Source organism: Ptychodera flava, chromosome 10 (genome assembly GCF_041260155.1).
Source record: "Ptychodera flava strain L36383 chromosome 10, AS_Pfla_20210202, whole genome shotgun sequence".
NCBI classification, from domain to species: Eukaryota; Metazoa; Hemichordata; class Enteropneusta; family Ptychoderidae; genus Ptychodera; species Ptychodera flava.
In genome coordinates, this window is record NC_091937.1 from 9,662,275 (window position 1) to 9,688,319 (window position 26,045).

Genomic DNA, 26,045 nt, shown 5'->3' on the forward strand with positions numbered 1-26,045 from the left:
TCTCTGTCCTTACACCAGTAATATGTCCTTGTGGCAAGCCAACACCAGAGAAAATAACAATGACATTAATACTTCATGAAATGGAGTGTGAACCTTTGTTGTCAAAATGTGCATGGGTTTTTATGCTGAAATGGGTGACAGAATAAAAACAAACTATTGGTTTGTTCACGTCCTAGAACGCAGCATTTTAACATTAAAACAGTGCCATGTTGATGCAAGTCATGTCAAATGTGCAGATAAGGAATAAATAGTAAAAATTTTGGTTTTTCAACACAAAAAGAAATAATTGACTCAAACTTTACGCTTGTACAAGGCATTGTTTCTTTGTTAAATTGATGGATTCCAGGACAACTTAATTTGCATGTCAAATGATGTAAGGTGCGCTATTGGTGGATTCGGGGGATGACACCAGTGGGTGACCTTGTACCCACAACCAATCAGCAAACGCACTTACCAATGCACCTTTCTGTTGAGATCCCCATACAAAAGTGGAGAAGGACAAGAAAAAACAAGAAAAAAAAAAAGGAGACGAGACATTTACACATCGAATCAACATGCAACAGAGCACACTGGATGCAGTGTAACACATAGATGAAAAACAGAAGATGTGCCGACCTTAAATAGAGGCAAATAGTAGCGGGAAAACAGATGAGCACAGAATGAGGAACAGAACACTAGACGAGTTAAAATGGTCACGTCAATTCCTATGTTAGTGGATGCAGAGGTGAGCTATTTGGGCAAAAAGCTTTCCAAGAGGCTTGAAGCGCTGGCATGACATTGATACAGCATCAATGAAACACACTCCTTTTTTTTTTTCTCTTTATACAACTAGGTGCCCAGTGGCTATGGACATACAGTACTTACAGGCTGTGGTTTTTGAACCTGGGGTTAAATTGTGATCATGTACGACATGGAGGGAAAACAAGTGCAAACAAAAAAATATGTCAACATCCACAGTGTGATGAGATGACCAGGGTACACACGTACGCTGATGGAGACAAATGAAAATGTTGTGTACTGTGTATGTGCACAATCATGTAGGTATGTACAAATGAAAACAAATGAAAAAAAAGCTTGAGGTTTTTGTCTCTGACACCAGTGTCAAAATACATGCCAGCTACATGTCAGGCCGATTTGTATACATTCAACATTTCAGTTTTGCCTTATTAGTTTGCTTTTGACATGAAACTTTATGAACATTTAGCATAGTTATGGTTTCATTTTGACTATACCATCCACAAAGGTTTTTGCTATTCCTTCTCGGTTAATAACAGAAGATTCAGAAAACAAGTCACTGATGGACTCGAAGTCTAACATCCCCTGATTGGTGATTGTGAATAATTCATAAGTTACAAACTTATCTTCATATTTTTCTTTCTGTTTGAATGGTAAGTAAAACATTGTCAGTTTTGGTATGTTAGTTGTTTGCTTACCGGTTGAGGAGCCCCTCTTCTGTAAGTTGTCTTCTTGCGTTCCTTTTCCTTTGCTTCTCCGGCATCTTTTGTATCCTTCTCTTTCTCAGCTGCAAAATGGCAGTGACACAAAAAAGTTATTGTAACAATGTATCAATGAAAGATACCATGTATCATTGGCTGTAACAATGTATCATATGTTGCTACAATGTATCACTCACTGTGTCAACATATCTTTAGTACGTTCAGACTGACGACTTTGCGTCGGCCCAGGTCCCGACCAGGGCCGGGGCCGACGTAAAAAACCAATGTGGACACGCTGAGTCGGCCCTGGGCCGACTCAGTTTGGTCCCGGTTAGAAGGGGGGGTTCAGGGCCGACTCAGGGCCGACGCAAAATTTGGTCCGACGCAAATCGCCAGTGTGACACGTTACGTCGGCCCTGGTCCCAGTTGACCAGGCCTCCGCTATGGATCGAAGTTGAACTAGTCACACTATTCGCACAAAACAAACGACGTTTGAAACTAAAGTTTACACCTATCGAAAGTTTTCAATCCAGTCTTTACATTTTAATATCATCCCATGTACGCTGAACTTCCCACCAACCTTTGTTCCGCAAACAAGACCATGTCATTCGATTCCACAGTGCACGTAATAGACTAGAGAGGCATGTCAAAAATGCCGCGCACTGGTTATTTCTCCACCGCGGTCTTATATATACCATATGCTCATCCAATAAATGGTGAAGATCTCTCCGATGATTAAAAGGGTGAGTGGTAGTCATATTTGCCCTTCTTGTGCGTAAAAACACAGGAAAATCATGAACAGTAGAAACAGCATGCCATATTCAAATGCGCCATTTTGAACTTTGACAGGTCAGAGGTCACAAAGGAAGGTAAAGTTACGTCGGCCCTAATTCTGGTACCGGTAGGTGTGGACACGGACCAAATTTAATCCCAAAAGGACAATTATTTTGCGTCGGCCCAAATTTCAGTTGGGTTGCCAATGTGAACAAGATAAACATATCACTAGCTACAATTTATTGGTGGTTTTAACAATGTTCAGTTATTATTATTTGATTGTAATCAAATGTTCAAAAAATGCTTGATGATTATAATCAAATCAATGAATCATTGCTTGTTACAATGTATCACTGACATAACATGAGTGTGAAGTGTTACATATGGCACTGACTATAACAATAGATCACTTAGCTGTTACAATGTACAATTGGTTGCAACAATGTATTGCTGACTGCAACAATGTATTATTGACTGTAACAATTAACATATCACTAATTATAAAATTTTATCATTGACTGTAACAATCTATTGCTGACTATAACAATGTGTCAACATCATATAACAAATATGTATAAAACTGTACACTGTATAAAGTTGTACAACAATCTGCCATATACTGTCACATAACATATGGTGTCATTAGAAATATGTATCATGAATAGTCAATATTGTTTCAATAACTGTGAAAAAATATGATGATGAGAACACTTCGGAAAATGGAACCGGAGGGAAATTCCTCTAAAACTGTTAATGGAAGTAAATTTAGTAAATTCTCGAAATACAGCTCCAAGTCACTAACCAGAGACATCACTATCAAAATTGCTTGGCTAAATGGCCACACTTAAAAAGAGTGACTCATTAACCCAAGCAACATTCTTACATTTTCTCTGACCAAACAATAACGTAGCAGGAGATCTCAGCAGGTATATCCTGCTTAGCTTAATGTACTTTTGAATCCAACGGATAATAATGGTAGCAATACACATTTAATTTGCAGAGTGCTACTCCAAATATTCAAATAAAAATGATATCTGAAATATTTATGTAATATAAATAAAACCTGCTATGTGTTGTACATATTAAGATGTTTCAATGACACTATATGTCCTAAAATGATGTTAATAACAGTACTTTGGAAAAATTCTGGAGGAAAAAATATTATTAATATGGAATGTAACAGTATGAGTAATGAATATATTTTAAATGTTTTTAGTTAGTTTCACAGTTTTATGAAATGTATTGAAATTGATAGAAAAGAAATTTGGGGTACAGTTACAAATTTGAAACTTCTTTTCATATCAAATTGCTAGAAACATGAATAATGCTGGCTTAAATTATTAAGAGTTTATAAGGAATAAAAAGGACTAAACTATGATAGGACTAAATTATGCCACCTGTTGCAGTTTTGAATGAGTCAGCGCCAGAAATTGTTGTTGTTTGAAAAATATGTAACAAATATAAAGTAATCTTGTTTCTTCACTAACCGTTTGAAGATCTGTACAGAATTTCAATGTACCACATGTAATTCTTGATAGACAGCTAAACCGGGGCACAAAGTATTTATCACGATGTATTGTGTATCCATGGTTGTAGTTGTTTAATCCAAGCTGTTTTTATTTGCTCAATATGCAACAAATATAAAGTAATCTTGTTTCTTCACTAACCGTTTGAAGATCTGTACAGAATTTCAATGTACCACATGTAATTCTTGATAGACAGCTAAACCGGGGCACAAAGTATTTATCACGATGTATTGTGTATCCATGGTTGTAGTTGTTTAATCCAAGCTGTTTTTATTTGCTCAAGGCTACCGTTTTCAGGTTTACTTGTTAATATACACATTAAAGCTGACCTAAGGTCACTAGCTACGCAAAAATATTTCTGGTTCAGGGTTGGAACTGTAATGCCGGCATTTCTCGGTCTCCCTGTCTTTCTAGTGACTTTCAGATTGCTACGTCAATCCATGGCACATTGGAATAACCTGATCCTTCCATATGCATCTTTGTTAAATGGCACAGACAGACTGCCGTACAATAGGGGTGTAGGAGTATGAATTGGTTCCTAAAAACTTCACAACTTGGAACTGTTCATCACAATGCAGTCGCACTTAAACTGGAATTTTTGTCTCAGGACAGGCATGCTGTATATGCATACCACAGGAATTTCGGACGATTCCAATGTACAACTTTGGGAAACCCAAGGTTTGAATGTGTAAAATATGAATTGCAGAGCATAAAATGCATACATGATGATGCTGGTAGGATTCTTAAACAAATTTGCTTTTTGCATATTCATGGGTCAATGAGATATCAGGATACACACACTGCTGCAGTTTTTGGAAAGTCCCAATATTTGGACAAGAGATTAAATGACCTTGGATTATTTACTTTTCCTTCAGCAAAACCACTTTTAGAAGTCATAAGACTATATGTACAATTGGGGTATTCAGGGATGGAGAAAATAGCCAGCAGCCGGTAAAAACAACCGGCTGTCATCTAAAATTTGCCGGCTGTGAAAATTTAGTGTACGTAAAAAATCAGGACATTTTGCAGAAAATTTATGTGCAGATATACCACTTGTAACCGCCTGTACTTTAATTTTCGCCACCTGTAACGAAAATTTTCTACATCCCTGGGTATTGCATCGTTCTGTAGTTTTCTATTAAGGGCTAAAAAAGTGGCACTCATAAAGAGATCATGAAAGCAATGTTAGGGATTTTAAGAAACTTTCAATTTATCAGTAGAATTGCAAACACGCCTTGAATTTGTCTTTTTCATAGCATACATGTACTTAGAGTGATCTTATACAATTTTACACCATTTATACAGATAGTCTATCATTTCCTTGAGAAAATATGTGTAACCTAATATTTGCTGAGCAAAAGTTTTCAGAAAGCTGAAGGATATGTTGCATGTTTGGTAATTGACAAGGGGTCCAATAGTTTCACATATCAAAATCTTGACAATGAATCATACATAAAGTATAAAATGAAGACACAACTGAGAGGTATAGAAAATCACATCTCGAAGCATTTCTACTGGGGTTTGGTATTTTCAAAATATTCAAGATTACCACAAATATCTAAGAGGCTCTACAGTGTCCTATCATAAATTCAGAGATCAAAATTAATACACCCACAATGTAGAGTTAACAATTATTGACTTCTAATCTCCTAAACTACTCTTTCTGTCAGGTCACAGCATCTACACAGAGAAATATAATTACTGTAAGAACTATAACAAGCCTCTGTAAATTTTGCCATTTATTCATTTGTATTCCTCAAATTTTGTTAAAACTATTAAAACTGTGGCGACAAGTGTGTATATGAATTGCACAAAATTGAATATTATGTACGCTATTATTAAGACTGATTTAAGATGTGTAAGTAGTACCATGATACATTTTTACCTTAAAAAGTCAAGTTCAAGTTTCAGACTGGTTGCGACTGCGTCTACCATTGCCATGGCAGAGCGTCTGGTTTCCTGGCAACGAGACGCCTCTGTTGGAATTTTGGTTAAATTTGTGGCAATTGTTTGGTTTTCTGTCTTCATGATACCATCGACACCTCGTAAATATCCACTTATCAACAGAGGAACATTCGCCGTGGTGTCGCACTCATTAAACTGATGTTATCGTGACAAACACACCTGCTATTCACGGCTACCATTTCGGACAACCGGAGCCGAGATTTAATATCACATAAAATATCTGTTTAACGCTCGTTTCCGCTCTTGTAATCACATACCCACACTACAAAACGATTCCACTGCTGGCAAATCGACGTGCACATTGTAGGACACGGCAAAAATAATCATGAATGAGATCATTAAAATACTGCAAAGTCCACTATTTTAGGGACAGTGTTGAAGGAAATCACTAGCTTTCGCTAAAGCAATTTGACCTACTGCTGAGGAAAAAGCGAGAGTCCTCAAAAAATCGCCGCTGCGTCGGTGAGATTGAAATCTCGGCGGCCATGTTGTTGCTCGTTTCTGTACACTTCTCAAGTAACGTTCTAAGTCATGTTCGAGTCGGCGACCCATAATCACGACAAACATGCAGAATGGGTGAAGCAGTATTGGAAAGAAAATACAGGCAGGTACTTACGTTTTGCAACCGATATAAGAGGCGGCGCGACTTCTTGATCTGGTTTTGGGGAATCCGGCTTGTTGGCTTCTTTCTCGGACGGCCCGCCGTCTGCTCCGGGACTCTGTCGCTTCTTGTTGTCGTCGTCGGCCATGGCTTCGTCGCTTTTCTAATACATGTAAACTACTAAACGACGACCGGCGGGAACGTGCTGTCCTATCTTAGTGCAATACGTTCCGCTTCTGACAATTCCTGAGCGTATAGGAGCAGATTTCGCTACTTGCCTGAAATTAGTATAAAAGTTTCTAAACTCCTGTACCAAGAGAATCAGTCGGCGATAATCTATTATGCAAATAAGTAATCTTACTAAATTCTTCCACGGGAAGTAGTCCGAGTATATCACTGAAATAAAGGAATATAACCACTACACGACATCGATAAAATCATGACATTTACTGCTTTTTGCAATTTTTTTTGAAAATGCACCAGTTTTCTCGGAAAAATTGTAAATGTTGGCTAAGAGTTTACTTGCGGCGGAATGATTTGTGAGGTGTAATTCGTCGCAGTCCAGCGCCAGCAGTCACTATAGAGACAGCAACCTGTACACAAACTATTGATCACAAGTGTTATGTTCGGACCTGCTATTGTAGTCGCAGCAATTGTTCGTAGGGTTATTGTCACCGCTCGAAAAGAAATTACGATTGGCCCTTTTAATGATGCCTTCCAATGCCAGGCTGCTAGAACCCCATAGCCTTTGAATTTATCGATTCATTTATCGACCACTGATTTTACGAATCAGTCTTTTTGGCCAATTTACATGAGCCCATGGCCAGGGCCCGCCTGGCGTTGACTGTTTCGTGTAGTGGAAACCAAGATTGCCTCAACCGTCGGCATTCGTTGACTTTAATATACTATTCGTGAGCTTTTAAGCTTACTTGAATCGGTATACAATAATCTATTGTAGCTGTCTGGCTGCTCGCCCAAAGCAAATACCTCAGTAAATACGTAAATAACACCTGTCACGTTTCTGCTGCAATGAGAAGTTTGACCGTCAGAGGGCGCACTCACGCGAAATGCTCGTGATCATCACAGTGTCGTAATCATACAGTTTTACTGACAATACATCTCTTACAAATAACCCTGAATTCAGAAGAGATGGGGGACTGTCCTGGTGGCACCGTCAGCAGTTTTCATTGCTAGATCTGAAAGTTGAATTTCTGCCAAGAACTCGCCAATTAAAAAAAACCATATTGATTTGGCGGATATAATCTAGAAACCGACAGAAATATCATTCATTTATAACCTCATAATATCAAACCCTGTTGTAAAGAGGTATAGAGGACGTTTATATGAAACAATAAATGTACCAAAAATTTCAAATTACAACAAGTTTGAAAATGTGTCTGATTCTGATAAACTTAGCATAATGTACGGTATTGCTAAATCCAGTGAAAGGCAATATTAAAAGCGGGTTCTGGCACCAATTTAGAGCAGTTTTAAATTACCATCTAATAATTATTATAATACATTAAGAGAATGCCAAACAAAAATACCTACAAACCAGCCATCTAATGAACAGAAGAGACGATCCAATTCTAACAGTTCATATGTTTGTATGTTTACTTTCTTGGGGCTTATAATGTACAAATAATAACAGCCATTTTAATTGTACCTTCAAGGTAAGCACACATTTGCAATAATCATATCATATCTTGTATTAGAAATCTATATGACTATACCGCATGATTAACATTCAGGTTGATTTCATTTTTTTTCGACATGAAGCACCACAAACATACAATTATATCCCTTCAATAATTAAGAATGGGGATATAGATTTTGTATTTATTATTTACATGTTTAATTTTAAATTTATTGGCAGGGAAGTAAGGGAAGAAATTTATCAAATTTGTGATTATTTTGTCTTCCTTAATTCCATCTTGATATGAGAGAAATCACATAGACATTCACATATACAAAGGGTTTCAAAATGAATTGAAATAACTTTTACATCCCCCCCACCCAAAAGTAAATACATTGGAGAAAACAAGGAGGTACATCATTGAAGATGATGCACAAAAATGGGCGGTGTTATCCGCCAAGGTGAAATTTGTCATTGTAAGTCAGAGTTGTGTTATTCCTTGCAAGACATGTCCTTGTGGAAACTTGAGACATGATTAGAACAACATCTGCCCAACTGTAATTCTGTTTGATGAATAAAATATTTATTGGCATATACATATTGTATCCCATGAATTAAAGTTGTGTTTGATCTTTGTCGTAAGAAAAGGAGAAATCTATCAGCGGTCTTTGGAATTTAGATTATTGTTCACAAGAATCTATGAAAAGGACTTCCATAAATGTTGCACCAACTTGTGGACCACTATAATGTGAAGAACAGAGACATCAGATTGAATTGGTACCAAGATAAATTACTATTATGCTGCTCTAACTTTTAACCCATTCACTGGGTTCGAAAACAGCGTTATACTAACCTGTGCATGCATATGAGACTGCATAAACAACATACTCCTACGATCGTTTTGAATTGAACACTGAGGGCGCTATACTTGTGGCCTTCAAAACCTCGAGACCAATAGCATTTATATAATAGAAATGTGTGAATAAGTCATATGTAATTTCCAACATAGTTATAAAATGATTATCAAAAGGGGAAATGTATGACGTTAGGCTAATTCTGCATCACCGTGTAACCCAGTACATTTTATTTTTCGACATAGACCCTGGAGCGAGACCAGAGTCTCTGTTTTGAACAATAGATTTCATATCTGCAACTTACCACACTTGCATAGTTGTGCATGTAGAGCACATGTCACCAAGGTGTGAAAAATTGGTCTGGCGCAGTTACAAACTAACATGTTAGGGCCTACTTCAAACACGGCATGAACTGGAATGACAGTAGGTATTTGATATGGTGATGGATCCCACTGAAATAAGGTGTGCCACTGAATTTACATCCCACACCCACATTCCCCGGTAAATATACAATGATGTAGGACTGGCTAGGTTCCTTAAGATATGCAAGTAATGCTACATGAAATTGCTCCATCCTTATTGAGTTCAGTGGTTCCAGCGCACACAGCTAGAACAATTCATGAGATTTCACACAGTAAATAGTCAAAGCTGAGCACATACAGGTTACTCCAATTTATTGTCACATCATACAAAAGGTGTACTAGTACATACGTCTTTTAAATACATATGACGACAAAGTCCAGTAAAAAGAAATTGCTTACGGATAATAAATTCAATAATGGCAAAAAATTCACTGGGATAATATTGTATGTCAGTCAGTAGGTCTGTTCCATCCACCATCGTGAATGATACAATTTGACCTATGAACTTTGAAAGTTTGGTTACATGTAGTATATTTTAATGTAGCAAACACATCTCCCTGAAATGCATTATTACTGTTTCTTTAACCTGGAGAATGTACGGTAAGTTTGTAGAAAAGAGATTTCAACTCTCAATTAGTTTGATGATGGCATGACAAAGTCTAAGAAGGTCTACTGCAGTCTTCTAGAGAAGATTGTATCTCAGATGGAGCGTTTTCCTACGAGGCAAATCCCCTCTCTCGTTGCAGTCTGGTGTTGTAGGTTCTTGACACTGTGTTCCATGCATCCATGTATCTGTCCATACACATTGCCAAGCATTTCTGTCAGCAGGTTTATCAAAAAAAGAGAAAGAGAGATATATTCATTTTATATTGGCCTAACTAGGTAAGTTAAATGTTTTATTCAAAATGTTGTGTATATGCTCATGTTTACAAATTCTCCTGGCTTATTTCATGAATGTAAGTCATTCATATTTATCACTGCAACTCAGTTACTCGAGATAATGAAAGATGTATCTCACACACATGTCATTCTTCACCTGCTTTGTTCATTTTGAGTATCAGGCATTCAGTGGAGGTGAATTTAAAAGGCCAGACGCTGTAACTTTTGATGACTGTTTTCTTTTTGATGTTGACTTCAGTTTCTTGTTCTACTTCTACAAAAGCATACTGAGATACAGCAGTATTCAACTCCTCATCTCTGTCTGTAAATGTGTAGACTGCATTGTTACTGTTGACAAGTGAATTCTTGTCTGGACTAGAATTTAAAGGTAAGCAACTACGGTGCATTTTACATGTACAGGTGCTGTATTGGAAAGCTACATGGTTGGAGTCAACTATGGCTATTAGACAAAGAAAGTGGAGTCAACATTAAAAACAAAACAAAAATCATCAAAAGTTCTAGTTGCAAAACATGCCTCACCTGTTCTGAGTTATCCAAGGTTGACCCTGGTCTTGGAATACACTTCTTGTAACATTTATCAGACATTTTCTGTGAAGTGGGTAAAACAGAAGAAAGGCAAGCTGAAAAACAGATATTATACAGCTGGAAAAGATACCAGTCTTCAAAGCTCATGGATGTGTATGTGAAGTTTATAGATGACATTGTGTACATAACTTGTTAAAGAGCTTGTAAATCTTGGTGATTTTGTTACTTATTTTGTTTTTTAAATGACAACTACAATTTCTTATTCCACTTCCCCAGCATGTTGAAATACACTATGTTGAGCTTGTCAGCTAAACCGTACATTATTGCACTGTTAATTTTGAAAGTGAATTCTGGACCCGACTAGAATTGAAATAAACAATAATAGGGCATTTTAGAAATATAGATGCAGTGTTCACAAGCTAAATAGTTTGCATTTTGACAAATTTAGGGAGGAGAAAAAGAATTTTCAGTTAATAGATACAACAAAAAATGATGAAAAATTCATCAACAGTTATTGCGCACTGGCTATTTCATGCATATACTGATTTGGAAACCTGCTAGTGTTTCCACAGGCCATTTGGATTTCAGCATCATTTTAAAAATTTTGGACACCAGATTTTCACAGTCAATGGAGGCAAAACTAACAAAAAGCGTGTAATTTTAGCATTTCAAGGTAAATGCATGACTTTGATTTTACATGAATGTGAGCCAAATAAATTGCTGAACCTTGATGATCTATTGAAACCACTCTGTCAAACACCAATTCAACCCAAGATAATGGTATGTAACTTCATCTCCAGCATGTGGAGCAAAAGTATTAAATTTTTTAGATCCTTTAATTCAGGGCCTTTAAAAGTCATTGCTCTCTCTTGGACTTACATTTTTATTTCCCACCATAAGCTTATGATCTTGAGTTGATCCTCACTCTAAAATTATGTTACTATGTCTATGTTACAATAATTGTAGATGCAGCCTCCAGTGCCTCAACAATAGTTGTCTTGTATTTACTGTAAACAGCAGTGTTGGGAAGGATCATTTTTGGATGAAATTATTTGGGTCACAGTGTTTCATCTAGACATTAATTTGTCAAGAGGGGACCAGCCCCCCATAAAATGGTGCCAGTCACACCTTAGACATGAACCAGTGAAATGATTCCCCCTTAAATTTTCTGGTAAAGGGGAAAATCCTCCCTGTTGTTGATGCCATCCTGGATGAAACACTACAAAAAGTTTGGCAAGCACTAAGGGATGAGATGGCACTGGTAGTTCTGGTATTAGGTGGTTTTGGCATAATTGCAAGTCTTGATCAGTAAAGCGCATATCCAGTGTCTACTGTTCACATTTACCCTGCTACTAGGTCATTTTCACCATCAGGTCAAGCCGGATAACACTACCAATACACAACAGGTCCCATATTGCATTCTGACTAAAAATGAACATTCAAAGGGCCCCTGAAAAACAGATACTGTTTAAAGCATAATTTTTTTGCTGACTAAAGCTTCTATGTACCAGGCCTAGTGGGTGAAAATACTCTATGGTTTGGGTCAGTATCTCTTTTCACTGACTTGGCAGATGGGGAAGTCATACTATCTGATAGGAAAAGGGTTAACAGCAATGTTGGGAAGGATTATCTATGGATGAAATTATTTGGGACAGTTTGGCAAGCACTAAGGGTAGTCCTGGCATTAGGAGGTTTTGGCATGAACTGACCACTTAAAGTCTTTGTGCCGTTGGAAGATCACATTATTTCAAAGAAGATGTCCATTTGGCACATCATGGATACCATGAATCATTGAATGTTCTAAGTTCCCCTTCTTTGCTCCATAAATGGATTTTTTGCATCCAAAGACTAGAGTTCATAGATTGTGTGAGCCTCCTTGCTGTGATCTATAGCAAAAGTGCTTGTACAAACACAACACAGCCTCACAATAGCTGTGCGTAGCAGGGCTGTGTGTTACGGCGTTATACAGCCTCCCCATGGTGGGAGGCCGTATAACGCCGGTAACACACAGCCCTGCTGTATGTACGCAGAGCTAAGCCTTACACCATCTACATGTACAAGTATATTCAACCTCTATGTGTGAACCATTGAGGTCGTAAGAGAGACCCTCCATGTATGGACCAGTGGCTGAGGATTGCTGCAACCACAAGTTGCATGTAACCATGGTTCATGATGTAACCACGGAGCTAGAATTAGAAACGGATGTAACATATAATGATATTATAATAACGAGTTGTGCAAGCTTTTTGGGTTACTTGTTTATGCTGTACGCTTTTACACTAGTTCGATGGCGCTGGAGACATCTGAAGCAAGGTACCACAATGATTATTTTCCCTACATGTTACTCGACATTATTTCTTCACCGGTTTTAACGACCATCACCCTTTCCTGTCTTTATGTTATCACACACGTGTTTATATCACAAGCTCATTCACGCCGTAAAGGGGTACGTAGGCAGCGGGGCAGAACGTAACGACGTTGTCTGGGCCTTTGAAACACCTCACTCTGTTTATGTAAAGATAACCTCATTGGGTTCTTGGTTTTAAAGTAAACTGAAAACATGTCCGAAATGTAACACTTGTAATGATATAAAGATGTTATTTAACCGGTATATGATACAAACATCATCCGTACTGATGGCCGACGGTGGCCGTGGCCGGCCGCGGTAGTGTGGCGTGGTTGTCTGAACACTGATTAATTATACCTGTAATAATTCTTGTGCATTGGCGATCGCTAGCTGTGACTTGACTTGGTCTATTAACTGATCTCTCTCACCGACTCCAAGTTTACCACCTGCGGGCGGCGATGAATAATCCATTCTGGCGAAACCTTTACCTGATTACGGATCAACTTTGGAGTATCAGAACGCGGACGTGACCACCTGCGTGTTGGTTGACCTGCGGCATCAGTTCATTGCTCATGCGTAGTAGCTTACCAATAATTCCTTGCACGCTGACAGTTTTCTACAGAACCGACAAGGCTGCTCCTCTTGGCATCTCAAAGGCTTGGAAGCTTTATAATTATTGCTTTCTTTTAGTTAATTAGAAGGTTAACAGTAGAAATGAATCAACAAAAGAAAATACTTGTGTGCCACAATTTTATTGAATAACAACAAGACTTTAATAGACCAGATGTCCTGGGGCAAGATGTACCGTTTATGACAAGCGCCCCCAGGCTCTGTTAAAGTGCTACAAAACCAATATACCATATAACTACCTGCTTCCATGACATTTTGAGCCAACTGAAATTTACACGCTCAGATTCCTTGTTTTTCTCTTTTAATAACGGTTTCCAGAATATTTAAGTAAAACCAGGGTAAACACATGAAAGCTGCTGTACAACTTAGTGTACCCCAATTTAGACCAAATCTGAGTGAATGTGTGTGCCCTACTGTGGATAAAGTCCCTGAACACTAGACCTAAAAGGGCAGCAGGTCTATACCTATGTATAGTTCAGCCCTAGTATATATATTCAAAGGAAGTTTCCTCGTCCCCAAGTTGTACGGAGCTAAATCTCCTTCAACATTGACTCTTCCATGTCCTAATTTGCTGGCCAAACACCATGAACGATAGACCCAAATCATGTTGTAGTGGTATGCACTGTATGCCAATGATATCTGGGAATTGCGATGAAATCATACAACTTCATGAAAAAACCACCCAACAAAATACTACTTTAAAATCATTTTTATTGTTCCCCCATGAGGGTGTAATTTCCAGAGCAAATTGTATATACAAGTATTCATGTACATTGCCAGTATATATCTACAATAAAATAATCCAGCCAATTCGTTCAAGAGTCACTAATCGATACAAAAAAAATATCTATTCTCTCAACTTCAAAATACCATCACATTCACTGGTCGAGTATACACTTAATCTCAAAGAAAAAACAATCTTTGGAGTTGTCTTACTTATATACTGTGGTCTGCCAGGGGATAATTTTCTTTATTTCTCTCTACAGGAAAATGGCACGGAAATGGAAAGTGGACTTGTTGCAAACGCAGCAACTTCCTAAATTCAAAAAAAATAATCGAGACCACACGCGATGAAAGATATGCCATTCAACGATACAACGTCATATGAGACTTTGCATGTAACAATCTTAAGATAAGCTAGCAATAGAAATAACATTCATATCATTTTACGCAGCAATAATTCGAATAATCAAATAAAACTAAGAATCTCAAGCGCATTCTTTCAATATTTACAAAAAAAAGAATTTTTAAGATTTAAAGTGTCTTACTTCCCAGATTTTCTGATATAGCACTACAACCATAAGAATGTACAGAGAAAAAAGTACAAAATGCGTAAGTACAAAGAAACTTCATTGAAATAAGATAAAACTGAAAGGAACCGTCGAAAATATTTGTTTTCAGGTGGAAACAATATTAGATCAGTGAAGCATGCATGCTAACATAACATGGACAAATACTTAAAATATAATTTTATACAAACTGACAAATACTTCTCGTCCTCTGATGATTTCATTTCATACTTTACGATTTTTTACCAGTTACTTTATCCACTGAAGGCAAGGCGAAAACAACAAGCTATCTTCTTTTGTACAGACACTAACAGTTCAATATTTTATTAGAGGAGATCTATTGGAGTTAAACAGAATCTTAAAGCTTTGAGTGCCAAAGTCGATGTTTGTTGCATTTGTACTACACAACACCAACAATTTCTTTCAGATCAAGACAAGTTATTCAGATTTTTCCATACATTTTGGTCAAAAAGTGAAGTCCATAAAAATTTATGTCCGTTTGGTCCAAAACATGGAAAAAATTTCAAAAAAATTCATAGAAATTGATAAAATGTTGCCCTGATATTTTTTTGGGGAAAAATTACAGTGCTCAAAGGGTTAAAAGCTGAAGAGAGTAAAGCTTGACAACACAGCATTTACGGATGTGATATTTATGAATTGTGTTGGGAACAGTCTAATGGTTTGAAACTGCAGCGTCACCTTTACACTGGCACTCCTTGGTTTAATCACATTGTTATCAATGCTGTGATTGGGACGCATACACTCAGAAGCCGGGGGTGAAAGCATCAAAGTTCCGCTGAATTTTTTTTCTCCTCTCTTGGTCAATTGAAGCTTACAAAATGGCACAACTCTCTAAAACTCTCCAAACCAGAGTCAAAAATGTAAGCATGCCCATTGAAGATACAGGTAATGGAGAGTACACATGCAAGATTGGTTTTGCAAGACACAGAGATAAAGACAATGTTATGGCTGAAATGATCAAAAACAACAACTGTAAGAAGACGCCTAAAATGGCTTGGCTGATTGGTTGAGAACAAACTGTTTGACATATACAGAGCTAAGTTTTTATAAAAGATAAAATTTGACTAAATTACTAGCCATACTTTTGTAAATGACAAAATTTCACATAAAATAAATACCGTCATCTTGATTTTCTTTTTTATGCTATTAAGTCATGCCCTCATTCATTCAGAGATCAAGAAGGAATCTTACTTTTACAATTCAATCAAAAATAAATCTCAAAATAAAATTCTAACTCTTGGAATAGATAAATCAGCTAAAATATTTCATACGATAACTCTTCATGATAAATGTTAGCACGCTATCTGGAAAACAAACATTTTTTTCCGACAAAATCAACCTAGAGAATAGTTTACAAGATTATGGACGATAAAGTGTAACTTATCACTTCAAGAAAACAACTCTATACTAGAATGGCTTATTATAGAGGGATCATTTTAAATATTTGCAGAGAATTTGTAGAAGTGAAGAATACTATACGTGATGCAAAAACTGAATGGTTACAGACAGATGTATTGTGGTCCCTCCAAGAAAACCAGAAAATATCTGAAGAATTTGACTGCCTGGCAGAAAAAATGGGCCATTCTATGAATTTGGTTCCGAGCCCACAGTGCCAGGGAGCGATATTTGAGGAATGTTCGGAGTGAAAGCTCAAAACTTGAAAATTGTTGTTCCCTTTTCATTGGCTGGTCTTGTTAGCAAAGAGTAGGAATGTTTAGTTGCTGTGAAACTTTCATGAATATTTGAGATTGGAATACAAGAGTATGACGCTTTTGTGAGAGAAATCATAAACATATGAAAAACATTGATTACATGCAGATTACCACATGACCAAGGTACAGTTCTCCTGATGACCGAGATACAATTCATGTAATTGTCCCGTCATCACTCAAGCCATTGTACATAAAGAAATAGTTTGGGGTTAAACCATGCTCTCATCACTCATTTTAAACAAGCATCTTGTAAGTCTAAAAGTAAAGGACATATTACCCCTTTGAATGCTGTAATATTTTGCACCAAAATTTCAGTGTAACAGTTTACTGATTTTTATGATTTTTTCTGCAATTTCTTTTAGAATTTAGAACCAAATGGATGTAACTTTTCATCAACTTTTCATTTTGATCACCATTTTGTGAAGAATATTTTAAAAATACTGACTTGACTTTGTTTCATAAAGGTGACAAAAATTGACTTTGCTACTCAAAGGGTTAATAGCACTCCCAGTAAAATAGCATTGAAAAGTATCTTGATAACAAGGCATGCATGAAGTGACATGAAACCATAGAATACTTTACATGCAGATTACACTCATAATCAATCTATTAATTTTCAAAATTTTTACATATCATTGATCTTTGTGATAAGCTGTAATTGACTTTGACATTTTCTGGCATTTTCAATAACTTGACTGAAATGTTATGAATTCAAACACATGAATAAATATAATGACTTATACAATACTGAATATTGAAATAATAGATTATTGTAAACTACAGCTCATAATTTCTGTTCTGGAATTTTATCGTTCAAGTGACCAACATCGTTTTTTTTTTCATCTTTCAGTTTATTGGAAACTAGCACGTAGGTCAGTGTATGGAATTGAATTCTCTCCACTCTAATCAAAAAGAAATATGTAAACAATGTGTAAACTGTAAACACTCTGAAACGTTTTCATCAGTGTTTGTACAATACTATATACCAACTCCCTAAAGTAAGGTGAACTTTCTGAAAATGCATCATGTATCTATTAACTGTGTTGCCATGGCGAATCGAAACCACTTTTGGAGTTATGTAAGTCAGCAAGTATTATAGATAACAGTGGTGCTGAAAAAATAATTACATTTAATAATAATTTTCTTCGGTTACGTAGTTTTAACTGCTACAGTTGCTGGTCTATAAAAATCTAAAACTTTTGTCTTCCTCTTGATCTTTTTCATATCAGGAACATAAACTTAAAGTATCTTTGCAGAAATGTAAACTGAACTCTCGAGTAGCCATGGTGATCCAACACAACAATGAGAATGGCGTATTATTCACACATTTTTTTGACTGAGCACAACTCATGCAAGATTACACAAGAGTACCTTATGCTATGATAAAGACATGATACAATGCTCTCAGCATAGCGCATTTACTACTCTCTCATAGCTCGTTCGCTATGCAGCTCTGTCCTCATCCCCATGGCGATGTGTCATCAACTGTCTTTCTAGCAAGCAAAGCTCACTGAGCTAGCCGGGCTTGCTCTGCTCAACTGCTGAGGGCAGTATTATGGCAAGCCAGGGGCTGTGGGAGAGTCTATGCACTTACAAGCTTTCTGCCATTTCAACTGGTGCTCTCTCACCCGAGAAAATACATAGATGAAGCTAAAAGCTACTCTTGGGTGAGGTATACATACAGCAATGAAATTGGAAACCATAAGTGTGGTTGAGATAATGTTGACTCTACTCATAGACCCTCGAGGGTCTATGCTCTACTCAAGGAGGTGATTTCCTCTATTGCTCACTTTCTAGACATTTTAAAAACATGTAACATCACTGTGTAAAAACAGTACAATTATAGAATGACCAACTGTTCTCTGCAAGAGGAAAATGTATTAAGTTGTTCTCCCTTGGTTTAATTCCTACAATATCTAGTTTTTGTTCCATATGGGGACGGTATATTTTATTAGAAGTTGTGTCACTGATATTAAGTCACAGGATCTGCCATTTTTGAAGTTACACAATTATAATTATTGAAGTGCATTTTTGGTTTACTATCCAATTTTGCCCTTAATCTCATGGAATGTTTGCTTATCGATGGTCTGTGTCAAATACAGTAAGTTCAGGGGTTCCGTAATCAAGAATTTCTTAAAATACTTTAGGGATTTCAATTATAGAAACATGGTCTAACTTCCAAACTGAACACCCTAAGGGATCCAAACATAACAAACTCAGAGAACTTAGAGGGTTCACTCACACAAACACTGAAGCTAGAGGGCTTCTTTGGATGACAATTTCTGGGAACCTGAGGGAACTTGTAATAAGGATCTAAGGCACTACTGATCTGTATCCCTGATTTTCAAGTTGCTATAGGTATTTATCATTTGTCAATGTTGTTCTCTAAAACAGTACTGAGAAAATTTCATATGGGCAAAATCTGTCAAGATTTATGTTATATGTCTGTTGATAAAATGAAACGCTGTGTAAGTATATTTGTAAAAACAAAAAGCTGCTAGTTATGTCAGTCTTTATAAATATTTTCTGAGAGTAAAGAAAAACCTTCTTTTGCTACATACTTCACTTCATTATCAATTATTTAACTTTCTAAATTGTAGATCCAAATTTCATTTTTTACAAATTATTGAACTACAAGATCTTTCATTTTGTTTCCCTGCGGATAACACACAGTACACCCCAAGAAGATCTATAGCATGAAATAGTGTACATCACCCATACAGACAATAAATATGCCCCCAAACCATCCACAGGACGTGTTGAGTTTCAAAAAATTCTGAACCCCGCGCAGTAACATCAGAGATTGAGATCACCCAGTTTTGCATAAGTTTCCGACGGAAGCACTCATTTTGTTGAAGATGCTAAAATGCTGATTTCTACTGGCTAAGTTTTCCATTACTTCATGACCATCTTCCTGAGTCTGTCAATTTCAACTTGCATTGTCATCCGTTGCTTCTTCTCCTCGTCGATTTCTGTCATGAGTGTGTTCATCTCAGACTTGAACTCTCTCCGCAAGGCGTCCATCGCTTCCCGCATGCTCCTGATTTCCGCCCGCAGATCTTGCACAAGCTCCGCGTCCATGCTGCTCTCCGGAATACTGTTTTGCCGGTGTACGTGAGTGGAGATCGGTCGACTATCTGGCCTGTTTGGTTTTCTCTTCTCAACGTCTGCATTGTGCTGGAATTAAAAACATAACACAAACTGCTAAAACTCCAAGCAAAAAAACAGACCTGGTGTGCAATATTAGAAAGAAAAAATTTAAACATTTTTTCTTTTCATTACTCATCCAACAGGCAAACCCAATTACGGGATGAGGTACCCATAACCCACTACCCAATGTAGCACTGAGGAGTAAAGTGCCTTGCTTAAGGTCACAACACCGTGCTGGACTCTCGAGAACTCACCATCCTCTGACAGTGAGTTCGTTACTCTGGACTTACTGGGTCTAAAACTCACCATACTCCGATAGTGAGTTCGGTACCCTTACCACTGCCCCACTGTGCCTCCAAAATTTGCTCACACTTTGCATGATGAAACAGTAAAATACGTATCAGTTATCAAGTTGCACAATTTTGAACCAGAAAAGCAAAATACCAGGGTCCCTTAAATTGGAAATATAGTACATATGCTACATAGAAACAGATAATGCTAGGAAGGGAGCTTCTTAGCACGTCTTTCCCATGGCTAGTACAGAAGGTGCGGGGAACATTTTTGAAGCGAGTAAGAAAACCTGCAAAAGATGTCAGAACTTTTGAATTCTGAACTGTGATCATCCCTGGGTGAGTTGATGGATGGCCAATGACTTACATTCACCAAGGTATCTGGGATTGGTGGTCGTTTGGGCACGGATTTCTTATCTGGATGCCATGGGATGGAATCGTCACCGTTGGAACTCTGTTGTGAAGTAACATGGAATGACAAGATGGCTGTGAGTGGAATGTCAAAGAATGGGGGAACCGGATACACCATAAGATGACCATCTTTTTACCATGGCAAAATGGTACACTATAAAACCAAAACTACATTATAATAATTATTGATGGTAATTTAGAAATCAATCCCAAATTTCACCTTTGTTATACAGATATATTTATGCTAAGCAAGATGTAGTGAAAGGAAAATTATATATTTTTACAATTATTTTCGTTACAACAGCTTTACGGTATTTTCTTTTAAAGCATATACAATGGAGGTCACACCCTTCCCAAATATTCATATTTGCAATGCTAATGAATGTGACTTTTGCAATACAATGCCTGATATTTGGGAAATATGGATCACCATGAGATGACGGAACTGTAAAACAATTTGAAAATATTGCGACCAAATACATAACAAATTCTTACATTATCTGCCTTCTTGCCGTGAATTGTGGGTGGCCTTCTGTCCGGATTCGGCGCTCTGAATTTTGTTAAGTGGGTCAGTTTGTCCGGTGATGCCTCAACGCTGTCAAAATCTTCTGTAATACAACACAATTATCCTTATAAACCACTAGTCTATCCATGAAAATGGAAAGATGCAAGTGTTTATTTTTGCATGGCATTAGAGGAAAGCAAAAACGTTTAGCTCATGATAATGAGTGCAATGCAATCTACGTGTATCAAAAGAAATACGAGGCAGAAGTCAACAAGCTGAACTTCTCCCTTCTCCCCCTGATTGTCGGTCTGCCTGTCTGTCTGTCCCCTAGCTGCTTACCTCTCAGTCTCTGTCTGTCTGTCATGTCATTAACTGCCTCTCCCCTCTCTCCCCTCCCTCCCCTCTTTCTTCCTCACTCTCTTCATTCTCTCTCTTCCTCCCTCTGTCTGTCTGTCTGTCTGTCTGTCTCTCTCTCTCTCTCTCTCTCTCTCTCTCTCTCTCTCTCTCTCTCTCTCTCTCTCTCTCTCTCTCTCTGTCTCTCTCTCTCTCTCTCAGTACCTGTTTCCTGTATTTTGTAAATATCTTTTTGTTTGCTGGTGTCACTTGGTTTCTCCAACGGAGCTGGTGGTGCCGATTTCTTCTTATCTTGTTTTTTGGGCGGGACATTGTGAAGCTGTGGAAGCACGGCTTTCCCTCCAACAGGAATTGATTTATCGTCTGCACGGAAAGATGAAGACAGAAGAGGTCATTTGAATTTGGTCAAGGATAACTTGAGAACCCTTAACTTCTTGAACAGTTGCTTGACTATAAGGGTGGTACCACAGACAAACTTACTTGTTGGTTGAATGACAATTTGGCTATGACAGAGTTATTGGGGAAAACTGCTTTGAAATAGTCTCCTTTGCGTTACAAGAACTTCTGGTTTTATGACCTATAATTTTAGAAACCTACATCAAATTTTGTTGCCTACAATACATTTTGAGCATTGATTCTTTTCTAACTATGTAACGTTATGTAATTTGATTGGGTCTAACTGCCATTTGGAAATGTAAAAGTGAATTATAAACTGTCGGCAACAGTAGAATTATCCAAGTCAAATGAATTACCAATAATAATACTCCTGAACATTCCCTGATGTTACAAGGCAATGCTATGACGTGTGTGATTTTATGCATGACAGCGCCCTCACAGCTAAGTTAATGTTCTACATCCATGAGCCTCCTGATGAGCCTGACTGCTATGCGTTATGGGACGTAATTGTTCAGCATTGTCTGGTAGTTTCTGTACTTGCATTTTAAAGTCAGACAAGACCCTATAATGGCTTGTAATTATAGTAAAGTAAATACACTATTTGGAGAACTCAAGACATTAATTTCCCACTAAATACCAATTTAGATCAGTACTTAGAGCATAAACCACGGCTTATTGACATGTTTTCCTACAGAAAGGAGAAGTAGGTCATATTACAGTTGACAGGGGATTAAAGCAAACCCTTGTAACAATGAAATGATCAGAGTCAGAAACAACAGAAGTAGCAAGCATCAGACGTTTCTGATTATTTATGTGGGATAAAATAGTACCTTCACTCTGACGACTTCCTGTTTTTGTGTTTGAATGAGATACTGCACAACACAATAGCTCATTTTTATGACAGTTGCCAACTATTTCAATGATTATTCTATATAACTCCTATTTTTGTGTTTGGCTGAGATACTGGACAATACAATAACTCATTTTATGACATTTGCGATAATTTAACAACTATTTGCTTATCCTATATGAATGGGAAATGGAAATGTATACATATTCGGTGGAAACACAAAACTTTTTTTTTGTTGAAAGGCACAGGGTATGATTTCACCGTGCGCACACAGCACATATAATGGCATACAAGTACACAGAGACTTGATTACACCTTGTAAATTAGCTTTTAAAAAGGGAACATAAAATTTGACAAAACCATAAATTAACACAATCATTATAATGGTTTGGCCCAATCCTATTGTTTTCTCTGGCAAAGTTGGACCGCTACATATTATGGAAGGGGGTGAAGGAGTTGATGGAGTAAAGTTGCCATCTTCTTTAAAACCTTTTGATGATACTGATGAAGAATCTAGATTTCAAACAAGAATGTCACTTTATTCTGCTTATAATTGTTGTACTGTAAATCAACAACAAAAGTTGAATTCACTGTGAGTCATCTGTGTATTTTGCTACAGATAGTCAGACTGGGAATCTTGGTCCAATGTTGGAAGAATCATGCTAACATTTCTACTGGTCTAACCACAGGCAGTTGACTGGGGTTTTTTTTTGTGTAAACGAAGACTACAATTCTGTTATCATCTAACATGATTATTTTGATACAACTGCGACAACTCTGGTATCAGCACTGAGAAAACTTGAAGCAAGTACCACTGAACTGTAACAGTGGATTATTACATATATAATTTGCTCTCAGTAGAATTCTTTAAACTAAAACTCAAGACCCTTGTATACAGAATAAATGATGTCAAAATTTCAAAAGCGTTGGAAAGTGACAAGGCAGCACACACTGAATACAGATATGGCTACTTTGCTCCTTTAACCCCTTCACTAGCAGACTTTGGTACATTCCTATTGTTTTCAATAGGGTGGCAGGACCTATACATGTGGAAATAGGGATGGAAAGGTTAACTGTGAGCTATGAAGCAAGCGTCATGTGGGAAGCATGATGCTGCCAAACTGAGCATGGTAACGTACATGACACAACAAAAAGGAGACAGCAGAGTACAAACAAGAACGACAAAACATGTCAAAACAATAAAGCGTTGAAAAGTATTTGCCTGACAACATTCATTCATTACAGTGAGGAATTTTTTTCTGTGGAGTATGAATCGGCAAACTGTAAAAGGAAATATGAACTGTGGATTAACTTCATGCCACTATCTCATGGTGAAAAGGGAATTTCCTTATTGACAGTCATACAATAACCATGGTTTAACCCTTGAAGGGCCCCTTCTATGACTATTTCTCAAGAACCAATACGGAAAACATACTGAATGAATATTGCTGCAGACTGAGAAGTTTTTCATCATGGAGGTACACAACTCCATCTCTTTGTCACACATATCTAGTAGGCCAAGTGGGAAGAACTTGTCCAATATCATTAAACTAAAGAGTCCATTTCAGTATCACTGGAATGAAGGTAAACCAATTCCTAACTGAACTATGAAGTGAACCCCCTCAATTCATGATATTTCCAAAGTACTTCCTCCTGGGTCTACTTGTCCTAAATATATGTGCTGATCATTGAAGTCCAAAATTATGAGTTTGATGCAGATGTGGAAAAGGGAACTGAGCCAAATGCTAAAGGTATTGCCATTCTTTAAGAAATAGTCTGAAGAGATTTTTTAAAGGGTTAAATTAAAGCGAGCGAGCACTAATGCATGCAAATATATCTGTAGATGGGGTGGGGTGGGGGTACCATGCAAATGAAAACCTTATCTTACACATATACGAACACAAAAAAATACATGGTGGGACAGTGTGGAGTTTCTCTCTGGCCACGTCACCGATCTTACCTTTATTTAATGAAAGCTCAACAGGCTTGATAGGTTTTTCTGGTTTAGGAGGCTTTTCAGCTAAAAAAAGCGTATGACATTGACAGTGAAATGCAAAGAAGAAAACGTAAACTCATCATCAGCTAAAATATGAAATTTGCAAAAGCAGGGAACAAAAAAAAAGTGACATGAGTAATATTAACAGCTTTACAAATAAGTTAAGAAGTACATGTATATTATTTTAGATGTACTTCACTTCTAGTCAAAATACTGGTGCCTATATCTGTACCGAAATATTTATAAACAGGGCAACGGAGACGGAACATACAAAAGTCGTTACAGATACAAAGTACAACTACACAGTTGTCAATTAAGGTAGAACACGCCTAGGGGACAGATAGTCGGACTCCCATATTTCTACAAATCTTTTCTGATCTACCATTGTGGAGGCTCATTTTAAAGGGATATAGTCGTCCGAACTGCACCTGTGCAAGTTTCTTGTTTACAAACAATGTATTTCGTGCACGATATCAAGATGCACCTCATCATCATAGCTGCAACATTTAAATTATACGATGATAGATCATGACAGACATGTTTTAACTGTCATCAATCACCTTTGTGCCTTGGATACATTGTTGCCATGGGTCGTATGGGTCCCATACGACCTTTCAGCGCAGTTACGACGACTATATCTCTTTAAAGCTCTTGGAGAAAAAAAATTTCATTGGCTTAGTTTTTCGAAAATCGAAAATTTATTCCCCCCCCCCCTAGATTTAACACAGGAATGGCAGCCATTTTGAATTTCAAATATTGCAAAATGTTGGGTAACTTATTTCGCTTTCAACATGTATAAGAACAGGTATAAACAAAGTTTATCTAACTCAATTATGTATTTTGATATCAAAATCAATGGAACTTCAGTGTTTTGTTTAGGAAAAAGTTTAGGTCTTTCAAAAGTCTTCACAAAAGTTTAGGTCTTTCAATTTCAAGGCGCATACTACCATAAACATAATTTTAAACTCTATTTTTCAATTTGTATGAACATGGAAGTCTTCAATTGATTACTCAAAATTGACATTGACAGCAAAAATGAGGAAAACATTGTTTGTACGTCAGAAATTTTGCTCTCTGGAAAAAAAATCAACTGGGACACACAAAAGATTCAGGTTTCTAGAAGCTGGAAAACTTTGATGACAAATGGTAGCATTTTAGAGGCTTTGTAAGAGAAATAAAAGCCTGCGTGTCACAGGCATGAGGTACATGTATGCTTGCATGAAAGAAAACACTGCATGGAAGCAGGTTTGATTGGTGTTAAGAAAGCATATGACTGTGGGAGAAACATGACTGCAAGGCAGTGACAGATTGATATATTTGCATATTAACAGCAGGGCTCACCTGGTGCTGGCTTAGGTTTTGATGGAGGTGGTGGCTTCTTTGGTTTGTCTGGATGCTGAAACTGAATCAAATGAAACTCATTCAGCAGAATGAAACTTATGTGTATAAGTATCATATAATATCTGTGGAAATTTCACACTATTTTGACGTCAACAGACATTCAGCCAATTCACT

The 26,045-nt window shown here is 37.2% G+C and overlaps 3 protein-coding genes across 13 annotated transcripts in view; all 3 read right to left on the minus strand.

Moving 5' to 3' along the window:
• The window catches only part of LOC139141933 (dynein axonemal heavy chain 5-like), an 89,905-nt gene extending 83,270 nt beyond the window's left edge, over positions 1–6,635 (minus strand). Inside the window, 2 exon segments of the mRNA XM_070711698.1 lie at positions 1,434–1,522; positions 6,318–6,635. Coding sequence (XP_070567799.1) covers positions 1,434–1,522; positions 6,318–6,450 — 222 coding nt within the window. The 5' untranslated portion in view covers positions 6,451–6,635.
• Positions 6,636–9,449: 2,814 nt separating this feature from the next.
• LOC139141936 (mitochondrial import inner membrane translocase subunit Tim13-like) lies at positions 9,450–13,495 on the minus strand. The gene is made up of 3 exons (XM_070711711.1): positions 13,284–13,495; positions 10,574–10,642; positions 9,450–9,972 (listed from the first exon to the last, which is right to left on the minus strand). Exons 1-3 carry the CDS (start codon positions 13,395–13,397, stop codon positions 9,871–9,873), a joined length of 285 nt encoding a protein of 94 aa, XP_070567812.1. The 5' UTR covers positions 13,398–13,495; the 3' UTR covers positions 9,450–9,870.
• Positions 13,496–17,418: 3,923 nt separating this feature from the next.
• The window catches only part of LOC139141935 (SH3 domain-containing kinase-binding protein 1-like), a 43,905-nt gene continuing 35,278 nt past the window's right edge, over positions 17,419–26,045 (minus strand). For 6 of the 11 annotated variants that reach the window (XM_070711709.1, XM_070711708.1, XM_070711707.1 and 3 more), the window contains 6 exons: positions 25,872–25,932; positions 24,495–24,554; positions 21,493–21,651; positions 20,925–21,037; positions 20,386–20,472; positions 17,425–19,755 (listed from right to left, as the gene is read on the minus strand). In XM_070711709.1, coding sequence (XP_070567810.1) covers positions 19,474–19,755; positions 20,386–20,472; positions 20,925–21,037; positions 21,493–21,651; positions 24,495–24,554; positions 25,872–25,932 — 762 coding nt within the window. In that variant the 3' untranslated portion in view covers positions 17,425–19,473. Of the gene's footprint in view, positions 19,756–20,385; positions 20,473–20,924; positions 21,038–21,492; positions 21,652–24,494; positions 24,555–25,871; positions 25,933–26,045 lie in introns of all 11 variants that reach the window. The other 5 variants (XM_070711710.1, XM_070711706.1, XM_070711702.1 and 2 more) reach the window with 3 other exon arrangements.